Source organism: Orbicella faveolata, unplaced genomic scaffold (assembly GCF_042242905.1).
Source record: "Orbicella faveolata isolate gen_17 unplaced genomic scaffold, um_ofav_v1 contig_46, whole genome shotgun sequence".
Lineage (NCBI taxonomy): Eukaryota > Metazoa > Cnidaria > Anthozoa > Scleractinia > Merulinidae > Orbicella > Orbicella faveolata.
The window spans coordinates 18,871,728-18,894,833 of NW_028301576.1; the positions used below are offsets into that span (position 1 = coordinate 18,871,728).

Genomic DNA, 23,106 nt, shown 5'->3' on the forward strand with positions numbered 1-23,106 from the left:
TAGTTGGGTGATACTAATGGCTGATAGTATACTAGTAGCTCAGCCAATCAGATTGCAGCAGTTGCATTAGTATACTAATAGAATTCTACTAATAAAAATTAGTGCTCTGTTCAGTTGTAAGCACCCTGAAATTTTCGAGAACACGAGAGAACTGTTTGTCAGTTGAAGTTTAACTGTTTCTCACGCTCATACTCGCGGGAGTGAGATGTGGAAGAACGCGTATCTCCCCCGGAGGGGAAAAATCCCAAATGTCGAGGATGCTCACCGTCTCGCTTAGGGATATAAATTCAAGGATCCTGGTCTCACTTAGGGTGCTAAGTACGAAACACTAATATTTCAAGCTATCAAAGTATCTTTTAGGGTGCACTCGAACAGATAATTAAAGAAACGCTCTCATTTCCGTTTTCAGGCTCAATTTCCGCCGATCTGTCGAGTACGGTCTACTAGCCCATGGCTCCTTTCACGAACAATTGGTGTATATCTTTTAGGGGTCACGTCCAGATTGTTTTCCTTTAGGGGTTCAATTCAAATTTTCCACCGAGCATCCCCGACCTTTTCATATGGGCGTCTCCCCCCGGGTGCCCATCATCGGAAGACCTTTTACATCTGAGAATACAGGGAAAAATTTGTCACCCAAGGATACCATACCCCCAGGGGGATTTTGCTGGGAAACTGACTTTTCACTCGCAAGAAATGCTTAGCAATGTCACCCAAATCTCCAGAAGCCCTCCTTCCTTCAGCCAATGCCCACAATGAGTCAGTGTACAAAACTTGAGAGTTTATTCTCTTAGAAACTGAGTACATATTATCCTACAACATGCGTCTTAGTTTTATACAGATAACTCGTTTGAACTCCAGCAAAATATTGCCGCTCTACTGAAGAAGGCACCGGTCTAGCAAATGTTTTTACGTCATACATGGTGTTCTCAGTCAAATGCCTGTGAGAAAAAAAAAAACTCCCAATATTAGCCTCAGTTGCAAGCTAGTTCCACTCCAATACCAAGAACACGAATATGGCCTGATAATTACAGGTATTCACTTTCCTTATAACTGGACAACTACGTCATTGGCGCGTCAATTAAGTGCGTTTTAATGGCTTCCTTAATGGTTCTCTGCTTTTTGCAAAACGTATGGAAAATATTACTGACTTTTAAAGAATTGTTAATCTCGAACTGGTTATTGATAAAACAGACTATTTTACAGTTGTCCGCTTATTGACCGGGCCTCTGAATGGCGGTGACCTTGTTTTGATCCCGGCCAGACCTCACTGCTTTTGTTGTGTTAATCAAGTTGTTCCAATACTAACTGGTTACATTTACACGACAAAAGCAGAGAGGTCTGTATCGAAGCAAGGCCACCTTCCGCCTGGCTTTCATGGGCTAGGTCACTGAGCACACAACTGTAAAATGGCCTATTTAGTAGTAATTGGACCTCCTGTAGCACAATTCAAGGAGTAATTGGGCTCGTAATTTTGCTCCACTTAGCCCAGTTACTATTACTTATGAATGTCATGCAATAAATTTGGAAAAAAATTAAGCATTTTTCTAACAATCCATCGTTGGACCTACCAGTCTGAAATTTCTTTCCTGTTCTTTTCTTCTCGTCTCACTCAGTCGGGCAATCTCATCAACTTTTCTTTGAAGTATTCCTGAGAAGAAATTTAATAAAGTATTGTAAGAAAGTTAGCACTTTAGTGGACTGGCTTTAAATCACACAAGCCACATTGAATTATTCTTGGCCAAATTAAATAGTAGAGATAGGATGACATGTTGTTTCTCAAAGCTAACTAACCTGAGTTTTGATCAATCCACTGTAACGAATTCATGTGTGCATTTAATATCTTTGCTATCTGTGCAATCTATAGGCAAAAACAAAAACAATAAGCACTTTAATGTAACAGTCCCTCCATCCATCCAGTATGGTGGAATGCATCAATATAACAAAGGGTGGGTTATTCTTTATACATCTGCTGACCGGCAGAAAACACAGATTGCTCTGTACTACTGAACCAAGTGTTCAACCATCAAAAACATTGGAGACCTTGGAATTTTGGTGGCAATGGCAACTGCGACGGCGATGGCGACGCCATAATCCGAGAAGGACTAGAGATAGTTTTACACATCATCCAAATCTTGTTCCCAGGGTCTCTCTATCTTCCTACCCCAAGAATGACGAGGACCCTGGAAACGGGCTTGGGTATTATTGACAAACTATACATCGAACTTACTGGGTCATCTGTGTCCTGCTGCTGTGTGTTGGAGGTGTTAAGATGATCGATGATGGTCTTGAGGTCCTGAACCATTTGCTTCAACTGTCCGTCAATGTCCTTTGCCAACTTGTAACTGAGCGTTTAAAAAAGCGACTCAAGATCAACTCAAAATTAATGGTGAAAAAGTGAATTAGTAAAGAATTGGACGGTTTCGTTTAAAGAATTGTCTTTCTAAAACTTCTCACTCCCTCCTTGATTGTTCAGCAGCAATAATGTATTAGTACGCAGTAATTTATTAATATGTAGGAATATTAAATGCAATGTTAATGTATTAATATGATAATGTATTCACCACCATCAATACCAGAGATAACGCCAGAATCATTTAACGTGGGCTCAAACCATTTAATCATTTAACATGGGCTCAAACTCAACTCAAACCAACAGACCAACTCTTGAGCACTGTTGTTGGAGTCATTGTGTATTGTGGCAAGACACTTTGAAAAAGTGGATCAGTAAAGAATTGGACAGCCTCATTTAAACAAATGGCCAAAGTAATCTTTGCCTTTCTTAGTTACAGACCACAAGCTGATCCCCTCTCCCCCTTTCACTAAGTCCAACTGCATGAAATCTGATGACACACCCTTGCCACCGAATTTTGCCAGGCCAGTTTTCCTCTTGTACTTTTTTTCACACTTTGCTTGATGGACTAAGCATAAAGAGGGACTTATCATAGTCTATCTCAGTTTTTATGCAAAAACTTTGCAACAATGACCTTGCTACATTCACCTGGCAGATCCATATAACCAGTACTAGCCAGTCAGTAAACAGTGCATAATGTATCACTTACGTGAAGTCTCTCTCTTTGTCTGCCTGCTGAAGCTGTCTGCTGCCTGAGTTACTAGTGCTCACAGCCTCTTCCAGCGGCTTCAGCATTTCCTCTAATTCTTGTTGCTGCGCCATTATGAAGTCCAACTCCTGGTCAAGTCTAAGAAAAAAGTTAGATAATTCTATTAACAAACTATAAGGTCTAGATGTAAGTTTTGGACTTTTCAACTTCACCCCTCCCCCCACCCTGTCCCCCACTCCACTCATTCTAATGACCTGAGTGTTAAGTGTGAAGGACCGAGAGAATATGATCCCCCTACATACCAAGTGAGCAAATACCACATTAGTTACCACATGGATTAAGAATTCTTTACTAATAAATAGTAAATGCCAAAAGGAACATGTCCAGAGTCGTACATCTGGACTTACAATTTCATATAACTGCTATAATAAACTAATTACAAACTACTTTCAAATGTATGAATAATAATAAAATAAAATTTAAAAGGCATCTGTTCACAAAACAACATTTATGACGTTCAGCTCTGACACATGGCAGGATGTAAGGGTGTCCCCTTTTCCTAAGGCTCCTTGATCTCTGGGGTGGAAGCAGTTCATGAAGGGGATGAGTACTATCAGCAGTTATCTTATCCCATAGTAGCTTATCTTTGATTCTAATTAATTTGGTTCTGATTAAGTATTATGGAACCTACTTAAAATGGACACCAGGGATGGTAGAGATGGAGAATACATGAATTATAGGTTCTCTGGTACTGCTAACAGTGTAAGTGCACTGTCCCCGATATAGATGAGCACATATTATGAAGATGTCTATCAGAAGAGGTACGACTGTAACAGTTTTGCAAGCTTACAATTGTTCTATTTTTGGTGTTAAACTGTAAGTCATGTGGTCCACCTTCCACCAAGTCAATCACAAAAAGCATTCCAATCTCAATCTTGAAAACCTTCTTTACAGCAATATTCACTCAGGCAGTTCAAAAAATAAGTTATTTCAAAAAAAAAAGATTACCGTGCAGCCCAGATATACATAAAGCAAACACTCTAACAACTCAATATCCCTTATGCATGTCAAAAAGGTGTTCAATCATATTCTTCACAGGAGAAATAGCAACAAGACCCCAAAGTAGAAAATCTTCATTGCTGAGACTCTGAGTTGAGGTTTACATGTAAGTCTGAGAAGTAATTTTGGTTGGATTTTTAAAATTTGCTGGTTCAACAAAGCACTATTTGTTGAAGGATAAAGGTACCACTGTATGTAATCTGAATACACATCCATTCAATAGAAAAATATTAAAATTTGATGATAATAAGTGATATTATTTCTTGACCTTTTTTGTTCTGCTTTCACATTCTCCACACCAGCATTTAATTCAGTTATCTGCAAAATAAAAAAAAACATTTCATTCATGATAAATTGCACTGTGAAAATATAATTTCAATATCAGAACAATAAACAAGCTAAAGGCTTTTAGTTCATTGCCAGCAGGTTAAGGATTAAGTTGATTTGAAAGCAATAACCAGATGGAAAAAAAAAACTGTGTAAGGATCAAATTATTTCACCTTAGTTTAGGCATTAGAAGTAGATTTATTGCTAGTAATTTTGCGATGTTTGCTTTTGGTTTACAGGTTTACAGTGTTGACAACTTTTAGACAACTTCTGATGGCTTCCATCTCTAATCAACTTGCCACCAGTTTCAAACATTCACAGGTTGAGCCTTTTGAAATTCCCATGAGAGTAAATGGTGAATTTGACAATTTATTATTCTCTCTACCCTGGACAACTCCCATGTTCTAATTGGCCGGTTCAAATACTTAGAAGCCAGCAAAAAGTTGTCAAAAAGTTATCAAGAAGATACCAAAATAAAACTTTTGCAAGTAGCAACGGTACAGTGGACACCACTGTAAGACTGACTTTTATTTTCCTTGGTTTCAGATTATGACTTCAAACAAGGGGCAAAGATATACCGCAAACCACTTAAAAAATTTCCAATCAATACAAATTTAAACACCACCACATAAAATTAAAAGTAGTTGTCAAAAAATGAGACGAAAAGAAGTAAAAGAGAAAGAGAGAAAATAAGGGGTCACTCTAACACTATATCATATGCACCTTTTCTCCATTCTCCATAAGAAGCCTATCCCATGAATTCACTTGTGCTGCTTGATCCAGAAAGGTCCTTTCATAGTCCGCTAGCTCCTGAGCCCACTAAAACAGAGAACATGTTCCATTTGAATGACAGAACAACATCCAAAGTGACTTGATCCAAGTAGCTAGCTTCATACAAAATAATTCAACAAAATAGTAGAGAATAGCAGCAACATTACTAAGATATGACACAGAAAGGTCAGGTAGATGTTCTCCTCTGTCAGCCGATAAAAGTTGTCCATTTAAGAAATATAAAACATTTTCTGTGTTTATATCAAGTTAAAGAAACACGAAGTTTGGGAGAACCAGAAATGTTGTGGAAACACAAGCTGACAGGGGAGTGTTTTCACAGCTTTTCTGAGTTCTCACAAACTTCCATGAGTGTTTCAAAAAGTTGATAGAAATATGGAGAACATGTTTTCTATTTCTTTTAAAAAATTCCGAGACAAAAAAAGAAAACAACTTGTTCACTTTGATCATCAAAATGAAAATTCTCTTTGCTCATGCCATCATTACGTCAGTAGCTCATGCTAGTCCTGTGTTTCTATTGTCAAATGAGTTGTAAAAACATGATTGTAAACCAATAAGTGCACGTGTTTTCTTTGGGCTATTTTCTAAAGATTACTAATTTTTGCTTGTTCTTGTATAAGTTGACTAGCCAAATAATTGTTCATCTTCAACTATGCAAATGAGTGGCCACTGTAAAGTTGGGAGGGTGATACTTTGAGTGTTAAAACATTAATAATTGAATCAACTTCAATCAATCAGCTTTATTTAGAGAGGGTGACATATGAGAATATAGACTGATAAACTAGTGGCCTTCTGTGCTAAAAATCTATGAGTGATTATAAAATAAGCAACTTTAGTACAAAGTAGGAAAAATAAAAAGTTACAAAAAAAAATTGTATATATATATATATATATATATATATATATATATATATATATATATATATATATATATATATATATATATATATATATAGTAACAATGATTTAGAAATTCCTAAAAATTCCTAACTATAATAAATAAAAGTTAAAATATTAAGTTAAAATATTAAAGTTAAATATTGAGAGATTGTAAAATGGTGAACACTTTCCAAATGTTCCATGGGGGTTACCTTTAAATTTATTACCTTCAGCAAATTACCTAAGGAAACCCCTGTGCCCTAAATAACCCTTTGCCAGGTAACTACATTACGTTCTTGTCAAGATATTTTTCTCTTATAATACCTCTCTCCACCCAGGTGTATGAAAAGGTACCAGTCAAATAAATTTAACCCTGAGGGGTAACACTGCAATGGACTAGACACCCATCCACAGCCAGGTGATAGAAATCCTACAGAACTAGTCACTTCGTTCTACAGAGACTAGGATAAGCTCTGGTAACAGTGTGGGAGACTTTGGTCAAACATAGACTCAACCTTTCACCTACTGATGGAGTTAATTCACCTATATCAACTTGTAACTGAAGAAAATTGTTTACCTCATGTACACCATGCCTGCAAATGTAACACAGTACTTTTAAAGAACCTCATCAATTTATTACCTTGTTGATGTGCTCTTCAAGCTGTTTGTAGGTCAATTGTGGTACATTACTTGTAGCTGTTGCTGCTGCTGCTGCTGCTGCTGCTGCTGCTGCTGCTGCTGCTGCTGCGGTACTGGGTACACTGTTCAGAAATGTAAAGTAAAGCCAAGAGTATAATTATCATATATGTGTGTTATTGAACTACAGCGAAGTTAGTATTGAAGAAATAATGGACAATTTCTGTTTTTTTTGCAGGTTTACAGGCCAAGCCACAGGCTATGTCTATAAACTTGCAAAAAAGGAGAACCAGATGAACATTTTTCAATAAGGACCTAAAAAGCTAGTTCAATAAGGTACTTTTTGTCATGGTTCTTTTTAATCTGCTGATATGAAGGCAAAAATACTTCATCTTCTAAACAAAAAACTGTTTATTTTCATGCAATGAATCGAAAAGGCAATTTGCCAAAATTAATTCATGAGTGGTCCATCTTCATGATCCATATTGCAAAATTCGGACTACTAACTAAAGGGAACCAATCAGACCAGTTCAGCGATGTTACAATGTTAATTTCTATATGTCTGTGGGCTTGCAATTTCCACTGGCTGCTGGAAACTGTCTGAAACCAGTCTAAGGCAATAAGTCTAAGAACAGTTCATTACACACTGTGGTCAGTTGCATAGCCTGATAAATCACAGCAAAAGCAGCTGGAAAAAGTGAATCAGAGCATTTGCAAATCATAACCACAAACAGGTGTTTATGAAAGTACCTTACATTCTACATTTGTATCATTTTTAAATGTTGTTAAATGCAGTTTAACAAAGTTAACAACAGAGAGTAGCTAGTGCTTCCAGGCAGTGGTATACATATGGTACTGCATGCTCAGTGCTCTTCGCCATTGTACTAGCATGTTCCACCGTGGTGGTCATTGGAACAGTTGAGTTGGTCTATTCATCAACATCTTTCTGCTCCCCCCTCCCCTCCCTGTCTCCACTGTTAACTCAGTGTGACAAGTGCCTGGAAGACTGCGTGGGGGCTCATGGCTGGGTTGTTATACTGTCTAGAGGCCAGCTGGTCACAGTGGAGGCCGCTGGATAGCCCAGGCACCCATCTTCCATACAGCATGATACAGTTGTTAAAGACATTTAATGCTAGACAATTTTAATCTTCACCTTGCTGCACTTGCTATTGTTCCAGGCCCTGCAGCAACTGCAAGAAAAGAAAATTTGTTGTGTGATGAAAAATGAAAAAACCAAATTGTCCACTCTGCTACATACACAAGTTTTCTTACAAACTCATAGAGAGCAAGGTATAAAAAGTAAACACTAGACCTACAGAAAGAATAACAGCCAACAGTTGAAAGAAACTTCCCTTAGTTCAAATACAATTCAATTAGTGATGAATTTACAGCATACGTTAAAACTATATAATAACAAATGTTCAACTAGCAACAAAGCTTCCTTCACACTTGTCTCTTAATGTGTTGAGTATTTCTCTGGGCAAGCTTATTACACCCAAAAGGTCTTTGGTTATGTCAGATATGGCCTTTAAAAGTTCAACAAAGAGAACCAACCTGTCGTTGTCGCAGTTGATAGTGACGTAGTTGTTTGTGTTGAAGCTGCAGGAAAAGAAAACCCAGGTGCTGTAGTTGTGCCAGTGGTACCAAGGGTGAGGCCAATGGAGGTTGTACTAGCGGTGGCGGTAGCTGCTGTGGTTTTCGCTAACCCAGACAAAGAACCTGTGACAGGAGTAGCTGAACCAGCAGCTGCTGCTGGAATACCAAGTGTGAATCCAGCACTAGCTGGAGTAGCTGCTGTCCCACCTAATTTGAGCCCACCTCCAAGAGACAGTCCACTTGTTGTAGCCGCTGCTGGAGTGGCTCCCACAGTAAGCCCAGAGCTGGGGTTTCCTCCCGCACTGCCACTTTTGGGCCCAAATCCTGATGAAGCTGAAGAAGCAGCTGTCGTTGCACTGCCAGGTACAAATGTTGGTGTTGGATTCACCGTAGCAGGTGCAGTTGTTTTGCCTGTTCCAAGAGTAAACCCTTGTGATGGTGCAGACCCTAAGCTTAATCCACCTGTTTGACTATTTGGAGTGTTGAACAAAGAGCCTGAAAGTCCTGTGGGTTGAGCCAAACCCCCACCCAAGGTGAACCCAGTGTTTGATGTCCCAGTGGCGGCAGAGGTTTTACCAAGTGTAAACCCCCCTGTGAATGGGGAAGAGGTGGCACTTGTAGTTGCACTAGCCAGTGAGATGCCTCCAGGTGCGGCAGCAGTTGCAGAGGGTGCTGGGGTGCCAAATGCAAGCCCTGATCCTCCTCAGATGAAAACAAAATTTAAAGCAATTATGAATCCACTTTCATTGATAAAATACTTAGTCTAAGAGCACAGGCAATGAAACCATTGGGCAAGTTGGCTAAAATCAAGGTTAATGTCCAGAACAGTCAAATCTTCACTAACGATCTTCATAAATTGACTGTCTGAGATAATAAGCCCTGTCTGGACCCATGTTTCATCTGAAGGACTCACACGACAGAGAGAGAGAAACTCTGGTACAAATCTAATGAGGCCATCATGTTGAATCCTTTGCATGTTTATTCAATTTTATTAGCCAGCACCTTCACTTACTCACTTTGGTTTTCTTGGATTAAAACCAAGGCCTTCAGGGTTAGACTGTTTTTGCACAATTTAGTAACCTATCTTTTCTTTTATATTTTCTTCTGTTACTTTTTTTTTTATTTGAGTTTAACTTAAGCTTAATTCCGTGTATCCTAAGGATGTGATGGGCCCTATGCTTCAGCATCCTATGAATGTTTTATGGGTATATATGCATGATTTGTTCATAAACACAAACTCTATTTTCAGGTAACCTGCAATCTTAAGTAACAAACCTCTATTGAGCAGACACCACGACCAAAGTGTGTCCTCTGACTAGAGATTTCACTTTGATTCTGTAGAAAGAATTTACATGAATATGATGTGGACAACTTACCAGCGCCTCCTAATTTCAAGCCACTACTGGCTGCTTGAGAGGATGGCGTTGCTGGGGCACCAAAAGAAACCCCACTTGAGGTGACAGAACCAAATGCAAACCCTCCAGTTTGTGGAGTGGATGTTGCAGATCCTGCTGGTTTGCCAAACTGAAAGCCACTGCTAGGTGTTGCTGAACCAAAAGTGAATCCCCCTGCTTGAGTGGCAGGTTTTGCACCTAGATTTAAACCTCCTGTGCTGGCAGGTTGGGTTAATCCCCCTGTGCTTCCAGGTGTTGTACCAAAAGGTATGCCCCCTATGCTGCCAGGTGCTGCTGCAGATGTTGTCCCAGAAGAACCAAATGAAAAACCTATAGACAAACAACAAAAGGATTAAACTCTACATCAGGTAAATCCATATATTGACTATATAATTCCTCACAGAGTAAGGATCAGACATCAAATCACACAGAGTGTTCATACGTGTACATGGCTCAAGATTTGGTGCTCGAAAATGCTGTTTAAAGTGCATAAATAATTAAATAAATTGCTACAAGTAAAATACAGTCATAGTAATCAATAATTATTAGATGAGGTCGAGCAAAATAACTTGATTTGTCAGTAGCAAGCAGATAAACTATTTGCCAAAGCCGAAGGCTGAGGCAATTAATTGATCTGCAATACACTAACAAATCATGATATTTTGTGATAACGAAGTTCAATATTGTTTTATCATTCGATAACCAAGTTTTTTTTTTTTCATATTTAGGGAAGCGATTTGCCATTTTTCAGTTGAGAGTGGTAAAAAATTACCCATGAGCAGAATATTATTTGCTTTTACGCATTAGCAGACCATTATTTATAGGCAGTTATTTGCAGGTCACGTGGTGGGTTCTTGGCCAATGAAAAGGAAGAAAAAATTACATTGAATGATAATTTTTCTTTTTACATGGCAGGATAGTCTCAAGGTAAATCTCAACTGTCATTCTGATTGGTTCGTTCTTGGTCATGATATCACGGTATGGCCACTTCCAAAAGCCAAGTTTTTTTGTTTTCTAAAGGCACCAAATTCAACATTTGCAGCATGGCCTGGGAACTTTACACTAAACTGCTTACTAACGTAGCTTGCTAGAGCCATACCTGGGAATATTTGCCCTTGGTTGTTTTTATATAGACCTTGACCTGTCAGCCCGTACTGCCATGACCTCAGGGCAACATTCCCCTGTAGGCTAGAGCCCTTGTGCTTGGTTAGCAAGAGGTTATTACTTCAGGTGATTGATGGTATTTTCAATAGAAGAATGATATCATATTCACAAGCAGTAACAATGTATGGGTGAGACTTCAATACTTTCAAATCCACCTCATCATGTATGCTACCTAGTTAATTCCTTTTTCTTCGGTAACAAAGAATAACCCTACTCATGGTTTTTGACACCATCTTGCTGGATAGGCAACGCAGTCAGAAATTACAGTGTTTGTATGGGAATCAGATGGCAAAGAACTTTTTTTTAAATAATGATTTTGCACAACTTATGAATCGCAACTTGACCATACTAGGTAGCAGATTGTATTCACCAAATTTGAAGGATGTAGCTGGACTAGAAGATGCTTTATAATTTCCCATACATTTTTCCTGCGAACTGTATCTACCCAGCCAAATTTACAGACAAATGTATGGAAATTTAGAAAAATTAACAGAACGTCTTCTAGCCAAGCTACATCCTTCAAACTTGGTGAATACAATCTTCTCCCTAGTATTTTAACACTGCGATTAACAAATTGTGTAAAATTCAATATTTAAAAAAGTTATTTGCCATCAGATTCCCATACAACCATCGTAATTTCTGACCACTTTGCCTACCAGTCAAGATGGCATTGAAAACAGGACATACCCAATCAATGAAAATTGATGATCAGAAAAGCAATCGATACAGGTTAGTTAATTGGCATCGATTGGTATCAGCCAATTGATGACCAATTGATAATCACACAACAGTCTTCATGAATCATTGATTGCCATCGACTGGGCTTAAATTTCTTTTCCTGATGAAATGGTTTACTGCACTGTCTCGTCAGCTGAATAGTTATGTTGACTTTATTCAGTTAAGTTGATCTTCTGTCAATGTCCTAGACCCTGTCATTGTTTTAATAATTAAAATACATTAAGAGACTGTGCCGTTTAGAAATCGTGATTGAAAATAGGATCTGTCAACAATTGATGGCCATTGATGCCAATTAATCGACTGAAATTGATAATTGATGAAAATCAATGCCAATCAATGAAAATCAATGACAATCGATGATCAGATCAACCAGGACGATCTACTGCTCATCAATTATCAATATCAATCGATCGATTGTCATCGATTGTCATCGATCATTGATTTCATCCATTGGTTACGTCCTGCGAAAACCGTGCTAAGGCCTATTAGAAATTAGGATTCAAACCATTAGGATAACGTGTTTTCGTTTGACATAACAGCGATCGGACACGTATTTTTTAAGCTACGCTACTTGTGATCGTCTCAGTAAATTTTACCTGCTGGTTGCTGTGTCGGTGCTGGAAAGCTGAACCCTGATCCGACTGAAGGAGCACTTGATGTGCTAGTGCTGCCAAATGTGAAGCCCCCAGTAGTCTGACCAAGCTGGGATGTGGTTCCAAATAAACTACCAGAAGGTTGTTGCTGGTTTGGCTGGCCAAACATATTTATCTTTGAGATTAAGGACTCTTAAACTCACGTTTGTGTGCTATACAGTCATTTCAGTGCACATTACCCGCCATTGCAGGAGAAGCTTGGCTACCAAGCACGCTAACCTCATCCCCAGGGTCTTCTCTACTTTTTAAAATGGCGGAGCCGGAGAAACTCTGGGCTCGAGATTGAAACGGGACCTAAATGTTTGGGCGTGGCGCTCATTTTTTTTTTCACCGTAGGGAGATATACCATTAACGAAATAACCTTGGTCCTGGATAACCCGAACGACGTCCATTTTGAATTTAAAACTTTCGAGTTGAATACATGTCATCCTTCCCTAGATTCCCGGCCTAAGTTTGATTTGTTGTAACGTTGGTAGTTTGACTCGATCCCGAGTTAACCTCTCGACAACGGCGGTGTAAGTTAGTAGTCAACCTTTTATCTCCCTGCCCGTAGAGGCTATCTAGAAAGTAGTTTTGGGGGATGCTTTTTGAGCTCGTGCATCTCACCATAATCATACATTCAATCAATCAACCAACGTGACTAATGAACAACTTTATTTATTTGTCAAAAGAAAAATCCTGCTAGCTGCTATCGTTACAAGGAATCTGCTAAATGATTGGTTGACTAATGCGTCAGAACTTCGGAGATTTTCTACTGGCTATAACCCTCTGGAATAAGAAGTTTCAGTAAAATTGATTGTAGAAAAATAATCCAGTTTGAAAGGAAGACGTGCTATGGAACGCGCGAACGAACGAACACACAAACAGGGTCAAAAACAATGTCTCTGCTTGATACACGTTGTTGATTGCTTGAGCATAATGTTTTGTATAGAAAGAATTTTTTTAAAACTTTGAAGTATATCCCTAAGAAAAGAGGTAGATTTTGCAGTCGCTAGCTTCTGTAAAGTCTTCAGATTTCCAGATGATGTGTCATATGAAACCCGTTAATTTTATCAATATATCGAAATGATAGGCGAAAACAATGTTCTTCAGAAAATTAAAGACTCTTTTGTACTTTTGTGATGCAATTAGTGATTACAATTGCTACTTTTGTTCCTCTCGCACGTGTACAATGCTGCACGTCTATCGTCATGCATGACTAGTGGCAATCAGCGAGGTATGCAATGCTCTATATATCCTGCGTCTATATCAGCTTTATTCTTTGGGAAAGATTAACACCTTCTTTTGAAGCAGGGTATTTAATTTTTCCTTCCAAAGCCAAAAATGACGTTTGTCATTTTGCTGAACTTCGGTGAAAGCTGCAAAATGTACGTGACAGACTGACGATTGATACTCTTGGACATAGGAGTCATATTTTTTACCAACCATTTTGCTTCGAATAATACGCAAATACGGTAAGTATGAGCCGAAAATGATTCATTTTTTACCAATTCATTTGTAAAAAAGCCATAAAAACTCTTCTGTTCACGTCATTCATTTGTTCTTGACAATTGATTGACAGACGGCAAGTTGCAAGTGCACGTGTCTTTCGACAGTATTGAATATTTGCACAAAGGCTCATTTTTCGTGGCAGCAAAACGCCGCATTTCAAGCTACATATTTTCATTTTTTTCTCGTACGGAATTTATTTCGCGTCTCTCAATTTTCACGCGTGAAATCTACCATCACCACAAACTGAAACAACGGCGTTTGTTTCAAAGCAAAAAAAGAAACTATTCTCAGCGAGATACCTTCAAGGTTGTCAGTTTTTGTTTAATCTAGTTTTAGGGCAAAATGGCCTATATTGTAGCCCCAAGAAGGGGCAAAAGCAGTCGAATGAAGAAAAAGGCTTTGATAAACGACGGAGAAGAAAGCTGTTTGAAGATTTCCACAGTTGCAACACAGTGGTCGGGTCTACCGTATGCAGCAGTTAAAGCTGACAGCAAAAGACACGAAGCTTCTCAGCCAAACTTTGAATTACAATCTTTCTTAGAAACGTTTCCGAACGAAATCGGAGAGAATGAGAAGTCAATATTGAGAAAGATTGACGAAGCGTGGCAAAGGAAAGACGTGGATACAATGTTTCAGCTCATTAAGGTAAGCAACCAATAGTTTATTTATACTGAATTACTAGAGTGAAAGCTTTTTCATCCCGGTCTTCCATGTTTCATCTACTCCCCACGGTTTTCCATTCCGCCTTTGAATCATTAGCATTTTATATTTTTGTTGAAGGAAAACCACTTCACTGATGTAGCGCAGAAGAAAGTTCTATATTTTTGGGACATGGGACATTACTACCAGGAGAGCGCAAAGCGGAACAAGCCGCTAACTCCTTTAGCACGGTTTAGGATCAGAGAGAGGTGAGTTGAGATAAAAGGTAGCGTGTTGCAACGTTCTTCAATGTAACTTCTTCGCTTCTGTTGCTTTTGAAAATCTACGATTTTTAATGTTAAAATTACTAAGGTACTTTTCATCAGTTTCAGTTTCCTGGCTCGACGTGCGGAGAAAACAATTGTTTAGCGATAGACAATGAAAAATTAAACGTCTGAATTGCAGACCGCGTGGCGCCAACATTCCACTGCAGCAACACCTTCGGTGCATAGTTTTGCGGAGAATTCATATTCTTAACAATTGAGTCCTAGACTTGAAAAAGTAACCAAAATGTTCTTTTTAACAAGGTATTGGAGCACTGCTATGAGAGACACGAAGTCAGCTCTTAAATTTTTTCGTTGAGCCTTCATCTGAAAACATCGACCTCCAAGTCAACTGAAACAAACAGTACAACAAACAAGCTAAGACGAAAGGTACCAACGTTGAACAAAAATTGACCTCCTGAATTAGACACTACTAGTATTAAAAATTGTAACTATTGCAGCTCTTTGTACGTTCGCTGCAAAGTATTCGCTTACCATACTAGGTGACTTATTAAACCCAGCTTCTGAGCAATTTCCTGAGAAAGTGAACAAAATTGGTTTAGAGCATAGGCTTGGATATCATTAGACTTCCTTCCGATCTACAAGTTCTTTAGAGTTTTTCTGTTCTCAGTATGAGCTCTTACTTGAGTTAATACATTCTACAAATTTCGTCGCTCTCTTCCTGCAGTGTAGCCTGAAGATGAGATGACTGATTTTCGGCAGTGCTCAAAAAAACTTCTTTCTTCTACTGCTTAATTCTTGAGCAATAAGTAAACTTGACACGCAGAAAGATAGATATGATGATAGTATTTTAACACCAGCAACCAGTTTTGCGTCGCTGAAATTGCAGCAGCTTTTTTTTAATTTCTAGGAAACGACGGACAAGTTAGTCTTTCTAAAGTTTTGAACCTACAGTTCTCGGCTAATGCATGCTACTTGAACGGTTTTTTTTAGTGAAAAGCCTGAGATATTTCATTGTCAAAACGGAGTATTAAATGCTTAAATCACTTGAAGCTAAAAACAAACTGGCGTATAGCAAAGCTCTCCGAATTGTTTTGTTTCAGTTTCAGCGCAAAAAAAGAAGAAAACATATAGTCTTTTCAACCAGCTTTGCTTCCATTTCTGCAGTATTCGACAGAAGCTACGCATATCTTTACAACCACTAATTTCAACAAAATATCTTGTGTACAGTCAATTAACTTGGGTCTGATTAGCTGTGAATTCAAACGTTTTTATAACATCTAGACTGACATTTTAACAATACCTCTGTCTTTCATTTTACATTTTATTGGTCCCCTGCATTTTATCTCAACGGTTTTGTTATGACGTTGCTAAATATTTCTTTTGTGCAATTTTATAGGTTCCTTCCCCCAGAAAACATTTGTCCAAACGGAAGGAAAAAAGCAACGTTACCTAAAGAAGCTACAAACGTTCTTCGGAATTGGCTTGACAATAGTCCCCGTCCGTACCCCACACGGGAAACCAAAACCGCACTTGCGGAGCTGACAGGACTAACAACCATGCAGGCAAGCCTTAAAATGTAATTCAGTATCTACAAAATGATCAGAAGGAGATAGACCGATAAATAATGAATTTTAATGCCAGGTTACATAAAAAGATCGACTAACTTAGATGATGTAAGCTTCAAAGGCCTTAAAGAATGGATTTTTATTATCACTTTTAGCCCGCTTCGCTTAATGCATTTATATAGATCTTTGTGGTAGTGGCTTTATCGTTCAGTTAATCTGACCTCTATTGGCTATACTTATAAATACAAAAGTTGACGTGATATTATTGATAAATTGTAGCAAATCTTGTCATGTCTTGTGGCAAAACTGATGTTTGCGTAAAGAACTAGGACTCAGCCAGCTTTGTTATTTTCCTCACGGGACTAGTCCAAAATATAACAACTTCCAAAATGACTGATATTGTGGTCCTTAAAAGGTTTCGTCGGACTCGTTCTGCAGATTATGCCCATTCTTTTCGCGTAATTCGCGTAAGAAAAGTCAGTCAATCAAAACGTCCGACCTAGTAAGTTCATTTATTATTTTTGTTTTTTTATTTTGGCACATGAAAACTAGGTGAACACTTGGTTTGCAAATACTAGAAGGAGAATGCGTGGAAGACGTCGAAAAGAGGAACAGAAGACTAACAGGCCACGGTAAATGAACCACTTCTTTGCAGTTGCATGTAAACCTCTATTAGGTCGACTGTCGATCAATACGACAATCAATACAGCATTAGACAAAAAAAAAAACAAAAAAACATATGATTCCGTTTCAGTACTACTCCGCCATGGCAAGTATCTGTTTTTCCAACGTCGATGACGTCAACTCCTTCTGCTTTCCAGCCATGCTCCGGTATTTGCACGTGTCCAGCTCCTCTCCCCCAGTTTCTTGCCCCGACATCTTTGGGTAAGTTTGGCTTGTGTTTGCGTTCAAACATGATTGAAATTTTTAAAATTTTTCTTCTGATCGTTCAAGTAGTTACCAAATCCAAAGCAGCCTAGAACACCTGGAAATTTGATTTCTCAAAATCGTTTTAAAATAATCCATCAAATTTAAACGAAGGAAGTCATAACCATGACGTTGTTAGTAGCATTAAATTAGCACAGATTTTTTACGACTTTATTTCGCCGTTTTCTCTTTAATTTTTGCGGGTTTCAGTTGGTGAAATATACCGAATACTCTAGACAATGTTTTACTCCATTTCCAAACACCTCGAAGCTTGTCAAAGATACTCAGCTGGACGTCGCATTTTTCACCCTCTACAAGGTTTTGGAAATTAAATATCGTAAAACAGTCTCTCGTGTTTGTTATAATAATACTTTAAAGCAAAATAAGACGGGTTTCTGGGACGTAAATTATTGCTGAGCCATGTTACATTTGAGTTACTCTTCAATCAAACGGGATTCTTATGCCCACGAGAAACCTTGGTAACAAGACTACTTAACAGCAAACAATTTTTTTTAAAACTGTTACAGGTTCAAATCTGCCAGCCCTTTGGTCAGAGATGAATGCCAACACCAGGGCTTTAATGGCGGAATGGCCAGTGAGGTAGACACATGCACCTTAACATTTGTCGCCAATCAATTCACTCTGTTTACTTTGCTAGCAGTGACTGATGGCCAGTTAAGCACGGGGCAATAGGTTGGAAGAGAAACTGTCCACTCGAGCCAGAAGCTTATAAGCTTCTACCCGGGCTTACCACCGCTGTACCATGCCTTGGAAAGAAACAAATATTTGGTCTGGGAGCTATGTAATGTTTAAAAAACGAGCAGCAGTGTTTTCTCGGAGGCGTAGCCGAGTTTCTTAAACCGGATAAAACACATGGTGCGAGTTTTTTGAACAGCTTCAAAAACATTTGTGGTAGATCTGCTCATTTGTAGAATAATTCTTGGGTTTATTATCATTTTTCTGGAGAAAATCAGCTGCAAAATTTAGCCGTGTCTTTATCAAATTTGTATTTTCTTTATGAATTCCTTTGTGAATTATTAATGAGTTTTTGAACAGTTCTGAACGGCCTATTTACTTTTCACGTAAGCTCAAACGTACAAGCGCAAATTTTACAAGCTTGTATTTTGTTCGCAATTGCGCTTGACGGAGAAGAAAGCATAAAGGTGAACAAACTATCGATTTTGGGCTTTACAATGATCTGAAGCTTTCGCAACTCACGATCTTCCAATCTGATACCCATTTAACATATTCTTTAGTCATACAGCAACTGTTGGTGGCCAATACTTCACGTCGCCTGTGGTTGCGTTCACACCGAATCTCTGGGAGCCTGAGCTCCAGTACTGCGGGCTCCATGCAGCGGCACAGATACTGATGGACATGGCAAGCAAGTGAGACGACATATCCATGGTGACGTCAAGTATCTCTAATTGACATTTTTTCAACGATTTCGCGAGTTTTAAAACAAAATTTATTGATACATTTGTTAAATTTATGAAACAAATTCGTGAGTTTCAGATGCAATTTCTTAGCTTTGAGCCCACTTGGAGGTTGATGGATAAATTAATGATTCCTAGAATTTTTACGTGCAGTTCTCAAAGAAATTCAATTACTTATGAAGATCGATCGTCATCATAGAATGATGCTGAAATCTATTTTACATTTTAGATGTAATGTTCCAAAAAGTGCTAGAGAGTTGCCCATTATACAGTCAATAATGACAAATTTCAACTTAATAAACTTATTTTGCGTCAATATTTTTGTCTGGTCTTTGTATGTGAAGAACAGTAACCAGATTATGATGTTCGGAATTACGTGTGATCTGTAATTTACAGCTGTTTCGACAAGGGTTGTCCCACAGATACCTACCCAAATGCGAAAAAGGCTTGGAAGTAACCCATAAGTCATTCGGCCAAAATGATTAACATTTGTAAGCCAGAAATGATAAGAAACGTAAACCCAGAATGAGTTGTGTTATATTTTTTTTGCACTCGCCTGAAGTGGAAGGATGTAAACCAGTGCACTCTTCTTTAACAAACTTATGTCTAAATTTATTTATTACAGATTTGGTGTGTTACAGACATAGTCATTTTTTCTATATTTACATCAGTTAATGGGCGATATCATGCAACTTGACTTTGACAAGGTTTTTTCCTGCACATTTCTCGTTAATCATCTCCCACAAATTAAGAAAATGAAATAAAGGTTCAACTGTTAGGTGTAAACTAAACACATCACTAACTGCAAAAACAATATTTCTTTTATAATGTTCAATAACATTCAGAGATGTGGACATTAGTTAAGAAGTTATTTTCAAGAGTTATGCAGCAGCCTTTTCGTTGGTTGTCCAAGGGTTTGAATGTGTATATTTCACTTTAGGGTCTGGTTGAGTTTGCCTCCGCCCAGAAGCATCAATGTCGTTTTCTATATCATAGAAAGACCATTCATTATAGGAAAAGTACTCCGTCACTTTGTACGTGCTTATATCTTCTGCTTCCTCTTTGGGTACTGTGGATGAGACACAAAACCAATTTCAATAAAATCAGTTCCATTACAATAACAAAAACAAACGTTTGTCTTTTCAGAATCCTATACAAAGTAAAGACTTCTATCAAGTTTCAGTGGCTTGGTAGAAATGATCAAGTTTCAATAATTTAAACGAAACTCCAAGAAATTTTTTTTCCTCTATCAATACTGCGGCAAAATAAACACTGGTGCTAAGTGCAGACAAAAACTATCAAACCACCACTTTCATTACAGTAACTGTATGTGCTTTCTGACAGAGAAAATGTAGAGAAGTTCCAGCAAAATGTATGGATTGGTACTAGCACAGTCGAGACAAAAAATGTTAAAGGTTTCACCAGCGTAGTGGCCCTTTCAATGCCATTAGCTTTCTATTCAAAGAACTATCTTCCTTGTGAAAGATTTCCTTTCTTTAGACTCTCTTGGTTTGCTTTTTCTGAAAATGTCAGGTATGAGTAAATGCCAAGTCAACTGTCAATAAGCTTGCAGTTGAAGCTTACACTGTCTTTCCAGTCTGCACTTGTGGGGTTGATCGTTAACACTATCAGTCATGTAATAAACCCGTTATTGGCCAAGCTTGCTCTGGACTGTACTGGGAGAATGTTAACTTTGCTCTTGCATTTTTTGTACTCTGACCTTGCTGTACTTAGTCCATACTGTCAAGACCTCAGACCAATACTCTCCCACTACAGTCCTCACAATTGGTTTATAAGATGTATATACAAGTACATAATGAGTGCACGAATAAAGTGAGAAATAGAAATACCAGGAAACCTTCAAGTAGTCATGAACAATCATTTGGGACAGTGGCCAGTGTAATACTTAGAAAATTTCAACCAGCAATAGAGAAATCTGATTGGTTGATTTTGCTCATTGGTTCCCTGAACTAACTTTGACATGTAACTATGTAGGACTACTTTTTAATAATATTTGTTTAAGAAGTGAGAACTGTGGCAGCTAGCTTGTCATTGTTTTCAGTTGATCCATTATGGTAGTAGAGTGCACAAAGAACAAGATTATGAACAAGTTATGTTATATACCTGATGGTGGACTAGGGGTAGCCTGTTTCCTGGAATCGCCACCATCAACAGTCGAGCTACTGGATGTCAACCTCCATATTGCTGTTGGCATCCTCTGAGAAATAAAGTAACACAGAAGAAGGACTCGGGCTACTGACAAAGAATTCCACTTCCTCAGTGCTGGAAATATGATTGGTCTACAGTGCTACTAAACTGTGATGAGCTCAGTGAAAATTTTCAAGATCCGTGCAAGATGGCATTATCTACAAGTCAATGAGTATTCAAGGTTGAATTGGCAAAGCTTTACTGTTAACAACAGTTTTTAAGATCAAGAAGGTAAAATTGCCAATCTCCCTTAGGCCCGGGTCGCACTAGAGCCAATTTTGTTTGTACAAGGAATAAATCTGTCACCAAGTAGCGTAAAATAAGTGTGACCCCCAGTTTCAAAAACTTGCCAAATTTTTGCGGGTTGCCAAAATTTCGCCAATCTTCAAAGAAGCCGAAGTGCTGCCTCGGAGGCTTCCAAATTTTGGCAAAGCAAAACATTTTGTTATTTTAACCATTTAACTGTCGTATTTTTAAAACATACATGGATAAAATTAGGCTAGTCCAGTTTGGCACGTGCGATGGTGGGACAAAATTGTTTTTTACCTGCTCCATCTGATGCTTTTTCAGTTATTTCAATGCAAACGAGAAATATGAGCGGCATTTTTATTCAAATTGGGCCATTCCATTTAATATCCGCAGCCCCCTATTGAGGTTAGGGGAAATCCGAGGGGGAGGGGGGGGGGGGGGTCATTAAATAAGGATGCCTGATATTTCATGTCACATTGTACAAAGGATTTTGACACATTCAGGTTAGATAGATTCTCTGAAATTGCTCAATTTCCTCTTATGCCCAAAGGATGTCATTACTCAGTGTTATCCAGTTACAGTTTTACAAGTTATTAGAAAAAGAAATGTTGAGTTTTGACATTTTGTCATGCAGTTCACACTTCTTCCACCTTCTTTGTTTGTATGTTAATGTATACTGTTTTCCTACTCATCATGCAAAATATCACACAGCAATGTGTATTTTCTCTTGTTTCCCCCAGCTCACTCACTCCATGCCATTAATCAATTCTCCCCTACGTTTGCCACATAAAACCCGGCCGGTGTAAATGGGAAAGAAATTATTTCAAATTTTAAAGATAGTACTTGTTATTACATGCATGATATCTTCAAGTGATAATAACTATTCTGTTAAGCTATCCTTCTTAGTTTGGGGTCACTTGACATACCCTCTCATTACCCCCATTTAGCTCTGAGTAGTCATATTTCCTAGGTTTCTTTGTCTGAAAGTGACTGATTTTAATTAGTGTAGGAAGTAATGTTTGGTAAATAAGTTACGTGTCTTCTGTTTCTTCAGGGTTCCAGTGAAGAGTAGAATTTTGTGAAAAATCAATATGACAATATATATTTATATATAAAGACAGTGCAAAGTGATTCTTCAATTTTGTATTGGCCATTTTGCCCAATAAATGATATGCTGAAGACGTCTGAAGAGGTTTGTAAGTACAAAAATTAAAGTCGCAAAATTTCCGGGGGGGGGGGAGTGTGGCCAATTTATCTAAATCCAAGGGGGTACCCTCTCAAAAAATGATATCTGAGGGGGGGTTTCAAGTAATACCTCAATGGGGGGGGGGGGTGCGGATATTAAATGGAATGGCCCATTCTTATGACTCGTACCCTGGATCTGGTTACTGGCAGCAATTTGAAGAGATGTCTTCAGCGAGACAATCTTCTTTGATCGCAAGTGGCGCAAGCAACAACACAAACGCGAGCCGAGCAAAACTGCTCGTCCAATTATGGACCGGAATTCATGACCTGCTGTATAGCGGAGAGTCAAGAACATACAGCGTGGATAAAAATCTGCGAAGAGTTAAACTCTTGCATGATTACTTGTTACATATATTTCAATCAGTAATGTTTTGGTTCCAGCATGTTGGCCTGATGCGACCACTGCCAAAATTTGGAACTTGCGAAATTTTTGCCAATTTTTTTCCTCGCCAAAAATTGGAAATATTTTAAACAAACAAAATTGGCTCTAGTGCGACCCGGGCCTTACTCAATTTTTAGGGTGGTAAGCCTATTAAAATGCTTGCCCAGATGGCATGATACCAAGTACATATAAACCAATTATCAATGCATTTCTAGTACGCTTTGATTAACAGTGAAACTGTCAATCTTCGGCAAAGAAATCTCGCATCTATTAGCCCGCTTACCACCGCAAGTTGTCGTAAATTTCCAGAGAATATCTTCGCCATGGCCGCCATCTTGAAAATTTTCAATTTCCTTATTTGCGCATGCGTTAACCGACGTTCT

The 23,106-nt window shown here is 38.4% G+C and overlaps 3 protein-coding genes across 5 annotated transcripts; 1 reads left to right on the forward strand and 2 right to left on the reverse strand.

The window, feature by feature from the left end:
• Positions 1 to 757: 757 nt before the first annotated feature.
• On the reverse strand, positions 758 to 12,502 carry LOC110041223 (uncharacterized). Of its 3 annotated transcripts, none has more exons than XM_020746506.2 (12): positions 12,238 to 12,502; positions 9,722 to 10,069; positions 8,304 to 9,038; positions 7,903 to 7,939; positions 6,754 to 6,874; positions 5,169 to 5,264; positions 4,387 to 4,436; positions 3,060 to 3,197; positions 2,228 to 2,342; positions 1,792 to 1,858; positions 1,569 to 1,648; positions 758 to 938 (listed from the first exon to the last, which is right to left on the reverse strand). In XM_020746506.2, the coding sequence occupies exons 1-12, from the start codon at positions 12,401 to 12,403 to the stop codon at positions 927 to 929; spliced, it is 1,965 nt and encodes a 654-aa protein (XP_020602165.2). In that variant the 5' UTR covers positions 12,404 to 12,502; the 3' UTR covers positions 758 to 926. The 3 variants fall into 3 exon arrangements, with proteins under 3 accessions (XP_020602165.2, XP_020602164.2, XP_020602162.2); XM_020746505.2 differs by having other exon boundaries at positions 8,304 to 9,044; XM_020746503.2 differs by having other exon boundaries at positions 8,304 to 9,047.
• A 1,549-nt stretch (positions 12,503 to 14,051) lies between these two features.
• Positions 14,052 to 18,897, forward strand: LOC110041228 (uncharacterized). Its single transcript, XM_089277768.1, has 7 exons — positions 14,052 to 14,430; positions 14,566 to 14,693; positions 16,108 to 16,273; positions 16,829 to 16,908; positions 17,031 to 17,161; positions 17,731 to 17,803; positions 18,460 to 18,897. Exons 1-7 carry the CDS (start codon positions 14,128 to 14,130, stop codon positions 18,593 to 18,595), a joined length of 1,017 nt encoding a protein of 338 aa, XP_089133894.1. The 5' UTR covers positions 14,052 to 14,127; the 3' UTR covers positions 18,596 to 18,897.
• Positions 18,898 to 19,226: 329 nt separating this feature from the next.
• On the reverse strand, positions 19,227 to 23,083 carry LOC110041227 (uncharacterized). Its single transcript, XM_020746509.2, has 3 exons — positions 23,007 to 23,083; positions 20,764 to 20,857; positions 19,227 to 19,708 (listed from the first exon to the last, which is right to left on the reverse strand). Exons 1-3 carry the CDS (start codon positions 23,055 to 23,057, stop codon positions 19,521 to 19,523), a joined length of 333 nt encoding a protein of 110 aa, XP_020602168.1. The 5' UTR covers positions 23,058 to 23,083; the 3' UTR covers positions 19,227 to 19,520.
• Between the last annotated feature and the right edge of the window lie 23 nt (positions 23,084 to 23,106).